This window comes from Sphaerulina musiva (genome assembly GCF_000320565.1).
Source record: "Sphaerulina musiva SO2202 unplaced genomic scaffold SEPMUscaffold_2, whole genome shotgun sequence".
NCBI classification, from domain to species: Eukaryota; Fungi; Ascomycota; class Dothideomycetes; order Mycosphaerellales; family Mycosphaerellaceae; genus Sphaerulina; species Sphaerulina musiva.
Window position 1 is genome coordinate 1,219,440 of NW_016017384.1, and position 14,379 is coordinate 1,233,818.

A 14,379-nucleotide genomic window follows, 5' to 3' on the forward strand; every position below is an offset into this window, starting at 1 on the left:
GGGGGGGAGATTCTTTGCTCTTTTGTGTGTGTGTGTGTGTGTGTGTGTGTGACACGCGGGTAGGAAGAGATAAGTGGAGATAGGGTTTTATTTTTCTTGATAGAGGTGAGGTGAGATGAGGTGAGGTTTTCCTGTTCGGCTGTAAATAATAAGAAATTTGTGCTTTTGGTGATCTGATTTCCCCAGTGAATATGTTTCTATGGTTGGTAGCTGAATGATGGGTCGTCTACTGATTGAAATACATGTACCTAGGTAAGGTTTTTTTTGTTTTGTTGGAGTGTACCTTCGTTGAGGAAAAGACATGGCATGGGGTGTCACACACACAGACACAGACACAGACACCCACCATGCACACGCACGTACAAGAGCTACCATGTATTCGACTACTGCAGGTACAGGCGGAGGAAGAGACAAAAGGTGGTGTACCCGTAAGTATGCATGCATGCTCTGTACCACTTGAGGTATATTCATTCTTATCTCTGTTAGCTTCTGTGGGTGGCGAAATATCTCTAGGTGCGATAGACACTGTTCTGGCGCGGCTTTTTCTCTCTCTCTCTTCATCCACTGTTCATCAATTCAACATTTGAAAAGTGCCTCAATCTCCTGCGGATGTCGTACCGAAAGACTTGGGAGAATTGCAAGCAATTTGGGAGTACTTTTGCCACTAATCTCCATTCGATTGCTGCAAGTACAGCCGCACAGTCCAGTCAAAGACGTTGTCGTATTCAATCTCTTCCTTGCTCGCGAGTTCTCGAAAGAGTCGCCTGAGCATAGCGTAGTCGGGCATTGCTCCGTACGAGAGCGTCTTCGCGTACCTCATGTAGTCCGCGAACTCGCTAGGCAGTCCCGCGCACAGCTCTTCCACCGTCAAAGCAGCCTTTTTCTCCATGACCAGCCGCTCTTTCTCGTTTGTAGAGTACGCTTTCAAGCCTTGCCACGGGAGCTTACCTCGCAGGAAATATATCATCATATACCCGAGTGATTCGAGATCATCTCGGGGCGACTGTGCTAAAGTGAGAATTAGTGCAGTTTCTTCTGGCCACACGACAATTGTGCGTACGCACCGCGTCCTTCGTGTCCTCTCACGCTCGCATATCTCGTCGTGCCAATGAGCTGAGGATGCCGAGGTACGGACTCATCAGCATCGTCGCGGGTCTTTTCAAATCCATTCATCACGCCAAAATCTGTCATGTAGATAGTATTGCCATTCTTCCCCGTCCCAGCCAAGAAGTTTTCCGGTTTAATATCGCGATGGACAAATTCTCTCACGTGGAGGTCTTCCAGTCGGACAAGAAGCTGATCTGCAAGCAGGAGCACGGTCTTGAGGGAGAAAAGACGTTCGCAGTACTCAAACAAGTCCTCCAGGCTGGGTCCGAGGAGCTCGACGACCATGACTCTGTAATCATCGTGCCAGCCATACCAGTACAGCTTGGGAAATCCCGCAAGGCCCTGGAATTCCTGGTAATTATTGGCTTCATCTCTCAATATTGACGGCTCGCGTGACTTGTGTTCCAACTTCAGTGCTACTTCCTCGCCAGTGTTGAAGTCTCGGCCTAGAAGGAGAAGAAGAGGAAGAATAAGTCAGAGGACGAGATCTCGCAGCGCTCACAAGGCAGTGCGCACGCACCGAGATAAACGGCGCCATGGCCGCCCTCGCCGAGCTTCTTGATCAGGGAGTGTTTCCCGTTGATTGGCCTATCCTGGATCTTCTTGATGAAGACGTCGGTGGATGCCATCGATGTTGACCTGAGGATGATTTTGAGAGCAGCTTCGGAACTTCGGAAGTCGGCCTGAATGACGGGACGGCTCTCGGACGGCACGCCCCGCTTAGAACTAGTTCTCTACAGGTAGAATCACATCTATCACCAGGCAGCCGGCGCGTAGAGACAGCCATCCACCAACCACCAACCACCGCTATGCACTGCCATACTCTTCGATCCACTCTCTCACCTCTAGAGCCGCCGTCTGTCGCTCAAATACGTCGCCAACCCTCCCTACCTCTCCATGCTGCTCAACGGGGAGCAGTGTCGGCGGAAACGACATCGAGAAGAGGAAGAAGAACAAGAAGAACAACACGAAGAGGCCTTAGCCCTACCAGCCGATAACCAGCAGCAGCATCCCACGAAGAGGAGGAAGAAGGCACACACTCCCAATTATCCTCCACGGTTCTGGGACACGCTGTCCAGAGTGCATCTGACTCGCAGAGCACTGCAAGAATTCGACCGTCGAACGGAAACAGCTCGCCTCGTGTTGAGCGCGGAAACAATCAAGTCTTCGACCCGACGCCTGCTGAGATCCGATACTCATCGCCTTTTGCATTTCGCAAGCAACGGCGGGCCAGACCTGAACGCGCTTCAAGGTGTAAGTGTAATGGTTGCCATGGAAACAGAGCAGAGGTATCGAAACGGGGCTGATCTTGATGCTAGTTTTCTGCTCTTCCTGCTGTTGAGGCAAGTATGAGCCAATCGAGCACCCAAAGCCGCAAAAGAGACTTCTCGTCGAGCACGGCGAGGAGCAGTGGTGCAAGAAAGACGAAGACTACAACGCCCTACAGTCCCGAGTTCGAGCAGAAGCTTGCCGATCGGGGCGTCTTCTCTGTTGCATATTGCTTCGCAGATGGACGCAGTCCACCAAATCCGAATAACATACAGGAGCTTATGGACGCATTGTCGCGCCGAAGGTCTTCCCTGTCATCGACTGCTTTCTCCGAAGAAGCGTTTCAAGAGTTTCGACGTAACGATACGAGAGCATCGGAGTCTGCCGCGATGGCCGACTTACTCCCAGTCATAGCAGGGCCGAAGGACAAGGATTATAATCCTAATGGCGAGGTCCCTTTCCTCCGCTTAGAGAAATTTGATCCATATATTTCGGTTCCGAAACCAGACAGGTACTATGGAGCAATGCCAGCACAAATTGATGGCAGTGTGCGCAGTGACCTCACCAACTACATCATTCCATCCAATCGCACCAATCTGCCAGCGGCCCCGAATTTCTTTGTCGAAATGAAAGGCATTTCCGGGAGGGGGAACATAGCAGCGCTGCAGGCTATGTACGATGGCGCGGTCGGGGCTAAAGGCATCTTGCATTTGCAGAACTACGGCAATGCCGTGCCAGTGCATGACGCCAATGCATATACGATAACGGTCACCTATTGTAATAGCACGCTAAAGATCTATGCTACTCACCCACGAGAATCTGAAAGAGGAGGAGAAACAGAGTATTTCATGACTGAACTCAAGGCTTATGGAATGACAAGCGATCCGGAGACTTTTCGTAAGGGTGCAGCCGCGTACCGTAACGCTAGGGAATGGGCTCAGGAACAGCGTGACAATTTTATTACCAATGCGAACGCTGCTGCACTACGAATGTCTGCTGATCGAGTCTCAGTCAGCCGAACTGAAGTCACTGCGGATGCTTCATCTACTGCAGCTGGAGGGTCTTTCGTGTCGGAAACGTCTGCAGACGAGCTCGCGTCGGACACCCATACTGTCAAGCGACGAAGGGCATAACCATCACGAGAACTTCGCGGAGGAGCCTTGTCTTCCGATTCATGGTTCTAGCGTCATGTGAAACGAGTACGGGACAGGGCCGAGAGTGTTCAGTTACATGAATGATTGTTTTTGAGATGTATTCGCCATGTTCGAATCAGGGTGTATTTCAGTCGTTTCGGTATGTACGTGGGATATTCGCCGCAAAGCATCTGCACTGTGGGCGGATTTAGACAGCATTAGATACAGACAAATGTTAGATACAGAATCTGAATCTAGACAGGACAACAGTCAAGTCAGGACGCGATTTCACATGTTCCATACAACCAATCAACCTAGTGCACACACACGTGTCATCATGCTCGCTCGCTGCTGTTCTGGAAAAGGAAGTACTTGCAAGTAGGTTAGGGAGGTTAGTTGTGTACCTTTGTATCGCAAGTACGGTAAAGTACCCAAGGCAACAGCTCCAGATAGGTCATCCGTTCTTATGATGATGATGAAGGAAGACGGAGATTTTCCACAGCAGTCTGAATCAGGTCTTCATAAATCTTGTTTTCCTTTTCCTCCTCCTCTTTCCTCTTCCGTATCCGTATCGCAACGGGAAATGGTGCTTCTGAGTTCCAGGAATTGACTTTTTTGTCGTCGAAGTCGGATGTCTAGATAGATGATGAGATTAGACGAGATCACGAGAAGATGGATATGGAAGTGGATGGATGAAGACTGGGGGAAAAAGAGAGAGAGAGAGGAAGGAGAGAGCAAAAAAAGAATTACCTTTTCAAAATCAAAACACTGCACCAATCTCGCAAAAGGCAAAAATAACGCCGTCTGCGCTGCTTTGTACCCAATACAAATTCTCCTTCCACCTCCAAATCCCCAGAAATCTCGTGTGAGACGCGTGGGATCTCCACTGACTTCTTTTTCATCATTATGCCCATTATTACCACCTTCGTCATAATCGTTTTCATTGCCATCATGATTGGAGGAAGACAACCATCGCTCGGGCAAAAACGCGTCCGGTGAGGGATAATCTCGACATAGTGCGGGGACATTCAATAAGAAATTTGTTCCCTTGGGGAAGATGTAGTCTTCGAAAGTGAAATCTTCTGCGGCGGTGTGGGGTGGGACCATGGGGACGGTGGGTCTCCAGCGGAGAGTTTCTTTGATGAAGGCGCATGTGTAGGGCATATGAGGGATATCCGCGACGGTGGGGAGGCGGCATGGTGATGAGGATGATGGGGATTCTGGGTTGGTTGTACTGTTGCAGACGCTTTCGATTTCTTGAAGGCATTTTTGAAAAGCGTCGGGATGGATGATGCTCGCCATGATGCAGGTGTTGAGTGCGATTCGAGGGTTGTCGCCACCTGCGGATATGACGGTGTTGGTGAGATAGGCAGCTTCGTCTTCGTTGCCTTTGAAAGGGGCGTTGCTGTGGAGGAGGACATCTTTGACCCAGTATGTATTATCGCCGTCGTTGCTGCTGCTGTGGGATTTCTCGTTTGTGGCTTTGGCGACGAGAGGATTCCACCACGATTTGAACACGCGATGATGGTTGTCTCCCATGACCTGCCATCGATGTCGCCAGAATTGAAGACAGTGCGGAAGACACTCCAGCCATGGGAAGAAATCTACCACAGTCGACAGTAAAGTGCCGAGAAATTCCATAGTGGTCTTGCGATAGTCTTGCATTTCCTCATCAGTCTTGGGCAACCGTTCGCCTGCAATGACCCCATACATGACACCAGTAGCATATCGTGAGTTGTGCAAGTACCATTCCGAAGGATTCTCCAGATACGATTGAAGCATATGTATGCTCTCCGAGTCCTGCCATGCTTCAAACTTCTTCGTCCATGTATCGTTCAGCAATGGCCTCATCATCCTGCGCAACTCGCCCCATATACGAGTCGGCTGGGTGACAGATCGCATACCCTTACTGACCAGCGTGCCAGAGATGGGCATATGAGGTCTTTCGTGCGTGATCTTCGCTCGTTTGTCGATGATTTCTCTAGTGACGCGGTTCGTGTTGAGCAGGACGTACAGCATAGAGCCCATATGCAACGTCGTCATCTCTCCATATTCTTGTAATTCCATGAATGTCTTGCCGAGGGTTCCAGCAGACCGACTTCTCCAGAACTGTAGCAGATTGCCGACGACTGGAGGACCGTTGGGACCTGGCGGCAGCTTGTACTTTTTGAACGATGTCCATTTCTTGTCGACAGGCTGGACAAGCTCATGTGCAGCGATGAGAGATAGAACGAGCGCAAAGATGAGCAGGATCCATTGCATTGTTGGCGATTTGCTAGAGGTCCTCTCAGACAGCAAGTGAAAGTCGATAAGTAAACCAATAAGTGAAGACTGGAATACACCCTTACATCATGAACGTTTCCTCGTCGCTGCTCGCTTACATTGCGTATTGCCGGTATGCTGCAAGGCCCCGGGGGCAGAGGCAGTTAGTTGCCGCGCATGGTTGTAGTCACTATCCTGGCGTCCAACCTCAAGCGTGGCAAACGCCCACTGGCTACCTGATGAAGAGTTTCATGGGACTGCTGCAAATCTCGCATGGAATTGTCGCATATGCTTCAGCTTCCCTATCAACATGCAGCGTACTCATTTGGACTTGCCCAGCAAGTGAAATTGAATTTTGTCATGTCAATGACAACTCCCGCGCCAATGCTATGATGAGGAGTGCTTGCTGCATGCATGGCAGCATGGGTACATGTAGCTTGGCAACCAGGCAAGGTTCGTATGGACGATATGCAGCTGCTTCTTGTTAGTTTGCGGGCCCTCCCAATCAGGAGAGTCTAGATGGCCCGCTAGATATGCACGACACGGAGGCATTTCATCGGGCCCAGCGGCATGGAGAGATAGGAGACCATAGAAGGCTACCTAGTCCCGACCATATGAGTGTCGACAGCAGTGCATGAGCAATGTCCCTCGTTGCTGGATCGATACCAGTTCCTGGGGACTTTGCGAATGGGGTGGCCGGGTGGTGGTATTGTCCTTAAGCGAGCCTATCTAGCTTTTCGTGTACCGCACGTTTGAAGTCGGGGCAGCCTTGCTCAAGTTCCGAGATATGAAGCGCAGTATGTGTGTTGTCAACAGTCCAGACTAAATAGGTGATACGTCAGGAAAAGAGGAGCCCGTTTCCGCGGCTCTTCCTGATGGTGTGGACGACAGTTGCTAGCGTCCCAGCTGAGAAGATCGGCAAACCAGCCCTGTGCGAAACCAGCCTCAATTAGAAGACAAGTGCTCGAGGACTTCGAAATCCCGCGGTTATAGATGCGGTGTAGGTTCTCGAGGTCCATGATAGATTCTTCCCTCTGAGTCACTCCTCTTCCCTGTGATCACTATCGTATTCGTTTCATGTTACAAGCCATCGAAACCTCCTCAAAGATCTGACTTGATCGTGCTCTTCAAATACTATCGCACATTCTTTAGAGTCCTGAACCTTTGTCCAGGTGCTCAAGTCAAGCACAGAGAGCTGCACCAGAATATAACAATCCGCAGTCTCACCGAGAACCAGCGTGGGCGAGGAGGCAGTCGTCGAGCCTCAAAGCATATTACGCTACCCAGATTCTCCCGGTCCAGAAGTCATCCAGCTTGAAAGTCGACACCCAGCTTTAGAGTCACATAACAGAGAAATCTGATCGAGCTTGTTATAGCCACCGAGCTTCATCCAAGTCCTGCGAGATCGAGTTGTCAATTGCCCAGTTTTCTCAAGATTAGACTCAAGTCGAGACTCCGATACAACCAACACCCACGCACCAAGAAGGAGTCCGTAAAGGCGCCACCATGGCCGACTCCGAACCAGTTCCTCCACGGGAAAAGCCCACTAGCACCAGCACTACCGCCACCACAGCAACACCAGGAGTACCAGCCCCGCAACAATACACTCCACCATCAACCCTCCTCTTCCGCCTTCTTCCCCAGTCCTGGATTCCATACGCCGAACTAATGCGCCTTGACCGTCCTTCCGGCTACTATGCCTTCTACTGGCACTATCTCATCGGGCTGGCCTTCTCTGCATGCATCACCACGACACCCCCACCACCAGCCCAACTCCTCGGCCTGGCCATCTACCTGGCCATCTGGGTCATGTTCTTCCGCGGAGTCACGTGCACCTGGAACGACAACATAGACCAGGATCTCGATCGGCAGGTTGCGAGGTGCGCGAATAGGCCCATCGCGAGGAGGGCCGTGGGAACGGTTGCGGGTCATGCATTTACAGCTTTGTTGACTGTGATCTGCGGGGCTATGTTTTTAGTATTTGAAAACAGAATGGTCCTCGTTTACGCGGCGATTATGACTATTGTATTGTTTATATATCCCTTTGGTAAACGGATCACAGATTTTCCGCAGGTGATTTTGGGATTTGCCTTTGCGATTCCTGTTGTGATGTGTCCGGCGACCTTGGGGGCGGATCCCCTACTCATTACAGAGGGGTCTGGGGTTACGGAGGCTGTAAGGTGGGGAGCGTTGTGTTTGTATGGTGCAAACACGCTATGGACCATCATCTTCGATACAGTGTATGCGCACCAGGATATCAAAGACGATATCAAGGCGGGTGTGAAATCTTTGGCTGTTAGGCTCGGCGAGAGGACAAAGTTGGGGCTTGGAGTGCTGAGCACCATTCAGGTTGGTTTGCTTGTGGCCACTGGGTATCTCTGTGACCTCAGCTGGTCATACTTTTCGAACGGGTGCGGTGGTGCTGCGTTGTCGCTGTTTGGAATGCTCTATCTGGTGGATCTCGAGCGACCGGAGAGCTGCGCGTGGTGGTTTGGTCCCGGCTCGAAATTGGTAGGAGCAAGTGTGGTCCTTGGGTTTCTCGGGCACTACTTTATGCTTACTGGCTTTTGAAAAGCTAGGCGTCGAGCGGCAGACGGGGTTCCCTCTGGTCTGTTCTGTTTTTGTTCAATGGCGAGATTGGCGGGCCTGGAAAAACTTTTTGGGAATTCTCTCTTGCGATTCAGTCTCCGCGAAGCTCCGCTGTCATCGACTCGGGCGGCAGTTCCCTCGTGCCCTCGTTGGCCCAACAATCTCCCCTCCACCTCCGCATTCACCGATACCGTTCCCATCGCATGCGATCCACCTCCCTGGCTAAAACATTCCGTAGCCTGCTTGATCTATAATTTTCATAGTCTCCCGTATTCAACAATCGTTTCCAGACATTATCACCTTCATTCATCATCGTCGTCTTCGCTATCACTCATCCACCCCTCTTCATATTCATCAGCCATAGCAGCCAAACCATCACAAAGAGCCTCACGCTCATCAACAGATGTCATTCGGGACGCAACATTACCAATGGCACGCAGTCTTTCAGATATCTGGCTCGAAGTTTGGAGTGCAGTCTTGACCGCGACTTTCTGCGGCCTACCGGGAAAGTGTAAGACGCTCGTGGGGTAAGAAGATAGCATCGGAAAGAGAAGAGCGGTCATAAACTTGGACGTTCGGGGACCACCATACTGACGGCGTCGTGTCTCTGTTGTATCTTGGCCGTCGTCGTGGTCACTTGCTGTCTCACTTCGTATTGTGGATACTTTGCTGAAGATCTGGGGATTTGAAGTTCTGGATTGTCGCCGAGATTCGGATGCAGAAGATGCGGATACATGCGGGAAGAAGTCGATGTCGAGGATTTCTTCGGGTTCGTTACTTTGATCTTCTCCATGTTCTGTGATGCCGTTTGACATTCGTTCGTCGCCATTGGTTCTGTGGTTAGCCGCTCTCGGACCGCTCGTAAGAGAAGTGACGCTCGCTGACAAAGATAGGCCGGCGATACGACGGTTTCCGTCGCCATTCAAAGTCGTTTCGAGAGTATCGAACGTTGCTCGTCCTGACTGTGCAGACCGTAAACGAGTTGGCAAAGTTGTTGATTCAATGGCCGCCGCCTGTAAAGCCGATGTGCTCCATTGACTGAACGCGTCCAGCGAGACATAACTCGGTAGGTGTGGCGGTAGGTTATGCACGGGAATGTGTATCGATGCGGAGGGATCGAGGGCATACAAAGATTGCGCAGTATTGGCCAGTCGCTGTGACTGTCGGTCCCGCGTGGTACGCTGAGAGTCGGAAAGGCCAAAGAGCCATCGGCAGCCTTTGCCAAGCTCATCATTGACGCGCTCGAGATATTTGGACGCAAAGCCACCCCAAGCGTCATCTGTAGTAGAGAAGAGCTGAATACCTTGCAACTGGTCGCATTCTTCCAAGAAGGGTCGCAGGTCACGGTCTAGTAGATCATGCTCTCGATCGAGATTGGCAAAGAGCTCCTCACCTTTCGACCACAGTTCGAACGGCATGAGATCGCTGTTAAGCTCATATTCGCTCAGCTGAATGATGCTTCGAGGGTGGTAGAAGATGTGATTATAATCAGACCAGAAGCGAACGGAGTCGGTACTCAAGCTGGGGGGCGGCACTCCAGCATCCAGTGCGGTTTGATACGGACTCGCAGCGATACGTGGTAAGTGAAGAGCTTCTCTGACCCCGGTCCATTGGCCTTGACGAGCTGGATCCTCTTGATTCTGCAGTTCGTAGAGTGCATTCTCGCGTCGGAGAGTGCCGAAGGCGCCCTTCAGATCGTACAGCAGTGTGCGAGGAGTGTAGGTTTCTGCCCCATCAGCACCGATGCCCGCGCGGAAGGAGATGTCATGATCTACAGGAGACTCGTCCTCGCCGGAGTAAGTGAAGTAGGATTCCTGGTAGTCACATGGCAGTAGTTAGGGGGGATGTGGACAAATAGCCTGCGCACATATGCCCAGATAGTGTTGCCCACCTGAGTGTTCCAGTAGTGCGTGCCAAGGTAGTTAGCCTGCTGGCCAAACTGCAGCGTCACGATTTCTCGCATTGCTTTGATGATGGGAGCGAGAACACAAGGTCGGTGTTGGCCAAGTTCGAATTTGGGTTGGATGGGATATGGAGAAAGAAGCTTCACGGGACGGGAGGTTCCGGACCGTCGGCATCCGTCTCCCGAAGTCCCGAGTCTTCCGACTGCCCCCCTGGCATTCCATGTATCTGTTGTGCATTGATGTATTGCATGTGACGATGATCTACAACGCCCTCATTATTATCGACAGTTCGACACTTGCAACCATCCACGCTTATACACCTACCTCCTACACCTTGAAGTAGCTCATCTTGGAGCCAACGACGGACCACGACCGCCAGCCGCGCATGGTTCATCGCTGCGCTTTCGGCGGCGCGAGACGGATCTCCACTGTCGTCAAACCTACCTTGAGCCTTACGGTAGCTCTGGGCAGCGCATACCTCCTACCGACCACTGCTACGATCCCCTCCCCGCGACTGCCGCATCGCATTACTCGCACTCCGCTCTGTTAGCACCACCATCCGTGCCTACCGGTCGAGCTTGTTCGTCTTACATCATGGCGACTGCTGCCGTTGCACGGCCGGGACAAGCTCTGCGCACACGACGCGACAACATCGCGCCTATTGGCGACCGGAAGCGCGAACGAGACCGCACTGGCGGCATGGACAACAATGGAGGACAAGCGCTGCCGCCACCGCCGCCGACGAAGAAGCGACGACTCGATGAGCCTCATGTCATCACCAAAGACTACATCCTGCGCAAGTTTGCCGGCCGGCCGCCGTCGCTGGTGTTGCATCTGCACACCAACTACTTCCGCCTGGGCTCGCAGGAAGGCAGCTGGCCATACGACTCGCCCATGAAGTTCCTGCTGGCGGACATCCGGAGAGAGCGCGTGCCGGATCAGATGCTGGAGGAGCTGCTGGCCAACAATGTGCCCTTCTACGACGGCTGTCTCATTGTCGAGGTCCACAACCACCGCGGTGCGTCGACAGGGAAGAGCAAGCGGAACGATTCGGCGACGAGTGGGACGCGCTATTCGATGCACAACTACAACAGCTATGTGACGCCGTCTCCCTTGGTGGAATATCCTAAGCAGGCCCAGCAAGAGGCGGCAGAGAAGGCCGAAGCGGAGAAGGCGCGCGCCTCGAACGATAAGGGCAAGCAACAGCAGCAGCAGGATGGCCCAAATATCGCGACGCTGGTCCTATTTCCCACCGAGTTGACCCGACACCAGGAGATGTTGATTTTGGCAAAAACGCCCGCCTCACAAATGCCGCGTAGGAAAATGGGTACCGACGAGCCTACCACCCCGCAGCTTTCACTACCTCCCACCCCCATGGCCGCCACCGCCGGTCGCGCGACTCCCGAAGATAACAAGATGTGCCTGGAGCCAGAAGACTTGTACGACTTTCAAGCCGAAGTTTTGCTAGCAACACAACCGCCCCTCCTCTTGGATACTGTGGATGGGCCAGAAGCTGCACAAAAGCTTCTCGAGTCACTGGCCCATCCTCTCCATCAAGCAGCGCCGCCCTCGCCCAAGACTCGTAAGAGAACCACAGCAGAGTTGGCGGCGGACGATGAGAAGGCGGCCGAGGCGGAGCGTCGTATGCTTGTGATGGACGAGCGAATCAAGGTTGGAGGAAGCGCGGGTGCTACGGAGAATGCAGGCACTGCGGCAGCGGCCTTCAGCAGATTCAAGACGCTACAAGTCGTGCGCGAGAAGTTGGAGCAACAAGCGCGAGAAAAGGAGGAGCAGGACAAGCAGGCACAGAAGCAAAAAGATGAAGCCGCGGCGACCGCTGCACGGCAACAGAAGGCGGCGCAAGAGCTGGCCGAGGCAAATGCTGCCGCCATGAAGCAGCGGCAGCAGCAGGCGATGCTGAGGCAGAGACAACAACAACAAGCACAAGCACAGCAACAGGCATATCAGCAACAGCAAGCCGCCCATGCCCATCCGCAGCAGAACCTCATGGCTCAGCAGCAGCAAGCCATGCATGCAGCAGCCATCGCACAGGCGAGCCCCGTCGTCAGGCAACAGACGCCTATGATGAACTCTTCACCAATGATGAATGGAAATGGATTCACCATGCAACCCACAACGACAACTCAAGGCGCTGGTAGTCCTCCTCGGCCGACGTCCGCTACGGTGCCGAATGCAAACACAGCAATGCAACGCCAAGTCAGCCAGCAGCAGCACGCGAGCCGTAACGCGACACCGCAGATGCCGCAAGCCACCCCTAACATGGGTGGCCTACCGAACAGACAAATGAGCCAGACTCCTCGTATGCCGCAAGCAAGTCCCGCGCCTGGCACGCCTGCTTCTAATGGCATGGGCGGGTTGCCCATGCAACTTCCAGCAGGTATGAGTCAAGAGCAGTACCAGATGCTGCGAGCACAACAGATGGCCAACCAACAAAATGCTATGGCCATGCAGTCTGGCTCCCCTGGGCAGCATAACCTGACCGCCGAGCAAATTTCAAACATTGCTCAGCAGAGGGCTCAGGCGCATTTCAACCACCAAATGACTATAGCTCGAAACGCGAACAACCCGGCTATGGCACAGGCCATTCAACAGCGTCAAGCGGCAATGATCCGACAACAAAATCTGGTGCAACAGCAACGCATGCAAATGGCACAAAATGGTCAAAGTCAGAGTCCCCACGCTAGCATGCAGGGCACGCCGCAGATGAATCACGCTCATCCTCAGCAAAGTGACGGCACACAAATGCAGATGACACCCCAGCAATTGCAACAGAGGCAACTGATGCAGCAACAACAGATTCGTCAAGCCACGGCGACCTTGACTCAACTGCAACAACAGTATGGCAGTATAAACGCCATTCCACAGCAGATTCTTCAGTCGCTCCCACCCACGGCACAGATGATGGTCAGAAACCACCACCAGAAACAGAATGCGGCTCGAGCACAGCAAATGGCAGCAAGAGCTCAACAAGCTCAACAGCACGGACAGCCAGTGGCAGGCAGCAGTGGCGGGGATCCTGAATACATGCAGACTTTACGTGCCCATCAGGAAATGCTACGGCAACAGACTGCGGCAGCAGCAGCAGCAGCACAAGGAAATGGCGGGATGGCTGGAAATATGGGCATGAATATGGGCATGAACAATCAGCAGCAGCAACAGCAGCAGCAGCAGCAGCAGCAGCAATTCAACAATCAGCAAGGTGGCGGCGGCGGTGGAGGCGGGGGTAACGTTGATCCGCTGAACCATCATTTACAGGCTATGCACAGGGCGTTACAGCAGCCGCCGAGTAATAGTCAAAACGGACAGATGTAGCAAGAGTTTCTTGAGGACTGGATTGTGGGGGCCGAGGGCTTGGAGCGCAAGATAGATGGCACATCGGACCGATTGGAAAGAAATCTGAGGGTTTGGAGGCCGAATAAATAGGCACGCGTGCGCAAAGAATATTCCCTACACAATCAAGCAGCAATCGAGGGGCTTGACAGCGGGGTGCCAGCATGTTATTGGTATGGATACGTATGGTTGAAAAAGGGCTGATGAGTTCGTTCCCAGTGCATGGGAAGAACAGGGCTACTAGGTAGCCATTGGGAGAGGGGTTGGAAGCTCCTGGCTATGACCTACATCTTGGCAATGGAAATAAATAGCTGACTACAGTATAACAGCTATAAGCAGCATAAAGTCTCGCGAGTTGGACAGCCAAGGCCCAAGGGCCCAAGAGCTCTGCTAACCTAGTAAACGCATTGTTCCGTGCTGCAGTGGGGTTACTGGGGTGAAGAGGATCGGTTCGAGTGTGGTCGACTCGAGCGGTTGAATATTCAGGCAAAGAGAAGCCAATGGGAATTCTCCCGAGCGTTGGCCAAGAACGAGACCACATCAAACATGCCTAACACCGACACTTGCGCAGGCATTATTATAGTCCCCTAACCTGGCTAATGGCCTAATGCTACAACAGGCGGGATGTGGAGAACATGGAGCCGTACGCAGCTATCCCAGCACAGCACCGTGTCCACGCACAGGCACAGCTCTCTCCAGCTCCCATCGACATTTAAGCACAATAACGACCTCGAACTCACCTTCGTCCTTCTCCTCAGCCTATA

At 52.7% G+C, this 14,379-nt stretch overlaps 6 protein-coding genes across 6 annotated transcripts; 3 read left to right on the top strand and 3 right to left on the bottom strand.

Moving 5' to 3' along the window:
* Positions 1-445: 445 nt before the first annotated feature.
* On the bottom strand, positions 446-1,736 carry SEPMUDRAFT_147194 (casein kinase-like protein I isoform epsilon; the record flags this gene model as incomplete). Its single annotated transcript, XM_016904139.1, has 3 exons — positions 446-1,008; positions 1,065-1,553; positions 1,628-1,736. 3 exons carry the CDS (start codon positions 1,734-1,736, stop codon positions 665-667), a joined length of 942 nt encoding a protein of 313 aa, XP_016763395.1. The 3' UTR covers positions 446-664.
* Positions 1,737-1,905: 169 nt separating this feature from the next.
* On the top strand, positions 1,906-3,791 carry SEPMUDRAFT_147195 (uncharacterized protein). The gene is made up of 2 exons (XM_016904140.1): positions 1,906-2,361; positions 2,427-3,791. Exons 1-2 carry the CDS (start codon positions 2,005-2,007, stop codon positions 3,507-3,509), a joined length of 1,440 nt encoding a protein of 479 aa, XP_016763396.1. The 5' UTR covers positions 1,906-2,004; the 3' UTR covers positions 3,510-3,791.
* Positions 3,792-3,853: 62 nt separating this feature from the next.
* On the bottom strand, positions 3,854-5,784 carry SEPMUDRAFT_147196 (cytochrome P450). The gene is made up of 2 exons (XM_016904141.1): positions 4,260-5,784; positions 3,854-4,144 (listed from the first exon to the last, which is right to left on the bottom strand). Exons 1-2 carry the CDS (start codon positions 5,769-5,771, stop codon positions 3,974-3,976), a joined length of 1,683 nt encoding a protein of 560 aa, XP_016763397.1. The 5' UTR covers positions 5,772-5,784; the 3' UTR covers positions 3,854-3,973.
* Positions 5,785-6,450: 666 nt separating this feature from the next.
* Positions 6,451-9,823, top strand: SEPMUDRAFT_59916 (4-hydroxybenzoate polyprenyl transferase). The gene has a single exon (XM_016909510.1). The coding sequence runs from the start codon at positions 7,278-7,280 to the stop codon at positions 8,340-8,342; it is 1,065 nt and encodes a 354-aa protein (XP_016763398.1). The 5' UTR covers positions 6,451-7,277; the 3' UTR covers positions 8,343-9,823.
* SEPMUDRAFT_79794 (tubulin nucleotide-binding domain-like protein) lies at positions 7,954-10,323 on the bottom strand (the record flags this gene model as incomplete). The annotated part of the gene is made up of 3 exons (XM_016910226.1): positions 7,954-9,123; positions 9,217-10,174; positions 10,252-10,323. The coding sequence occupies 3 exons, from the start codon at positions 10,321-10,323 to the stop codon at positions 8,663-8,665; spliced, it is 1,491 nt and encodes a 496-aa protein (XP_016763399.1). The 3' UTR covers positions 7,954-8,662.
* A 512-nt stretch (positions 10,324-10,835) lies between these two features.
* On the top strand, positions 10,836-14,355 carry SEPMUDRAFT_147198 (uncharacterized protein). Its single transcript, XM_016904142.1, has one exon. The coding sequence runs from the start codon at positions 10,859-10,861 to the stop codon at positions 13,595-13,597; it is 2,739 nt and encodes a 912-aa protein (XP_016763400.1). The 5' UTR covers positions 10,836-10,858; the 3' UTR covers positions 13,598-14,355.
* Positions 14,356-14,379: the final 24 nt, after the last annotated feature.

Coding starts and splice junctions, on each gene's coding strand:
- SEPMUDRAFT_147195 (XM_016904140.1), top strand. CDS start 2,005: ATGCTGCTCAACGGGGAGCAGTGTCGGCGGAAACGACATCGAGAAGAG. Junction 2,362..2,426: donor ACCTGAACGCGCTTCAAGGT/GTAAGTGTAATG, acceptor TCTTGATGCTAG/TTTTCTGCTCTTCCTGCTGT.
- SEPMUDRAFT_147196 (XM_016904141.1), bottom strand. CDS start 5,771: ATGCAATGGATCCTGCTCATCTTTGCGCTCGTTCTATCTCTCATCGCT. Junction 4,145..4,259: donor AGTGTTTTGATTTTGAAAAG/GTAATTCTTTTT, acceptor TCATCTATCTAG/ACATCCGACTTCGACGACAA.
- SEPMUDRAFT_59916 (XM_016909510.1), top strand. CDS start 7,278: ATGGCCGACTCCGAACCAGTTCCTCCACGGGAAAAGCCCACTAGCACC.
- SEPMUDRAFT_147198 (XM_016904142.1), top strand. CDS start 10,859: ATGGCGACTGCTGCCGTTGCACGGCCGGGACAAGCTCTGCGCACACGA.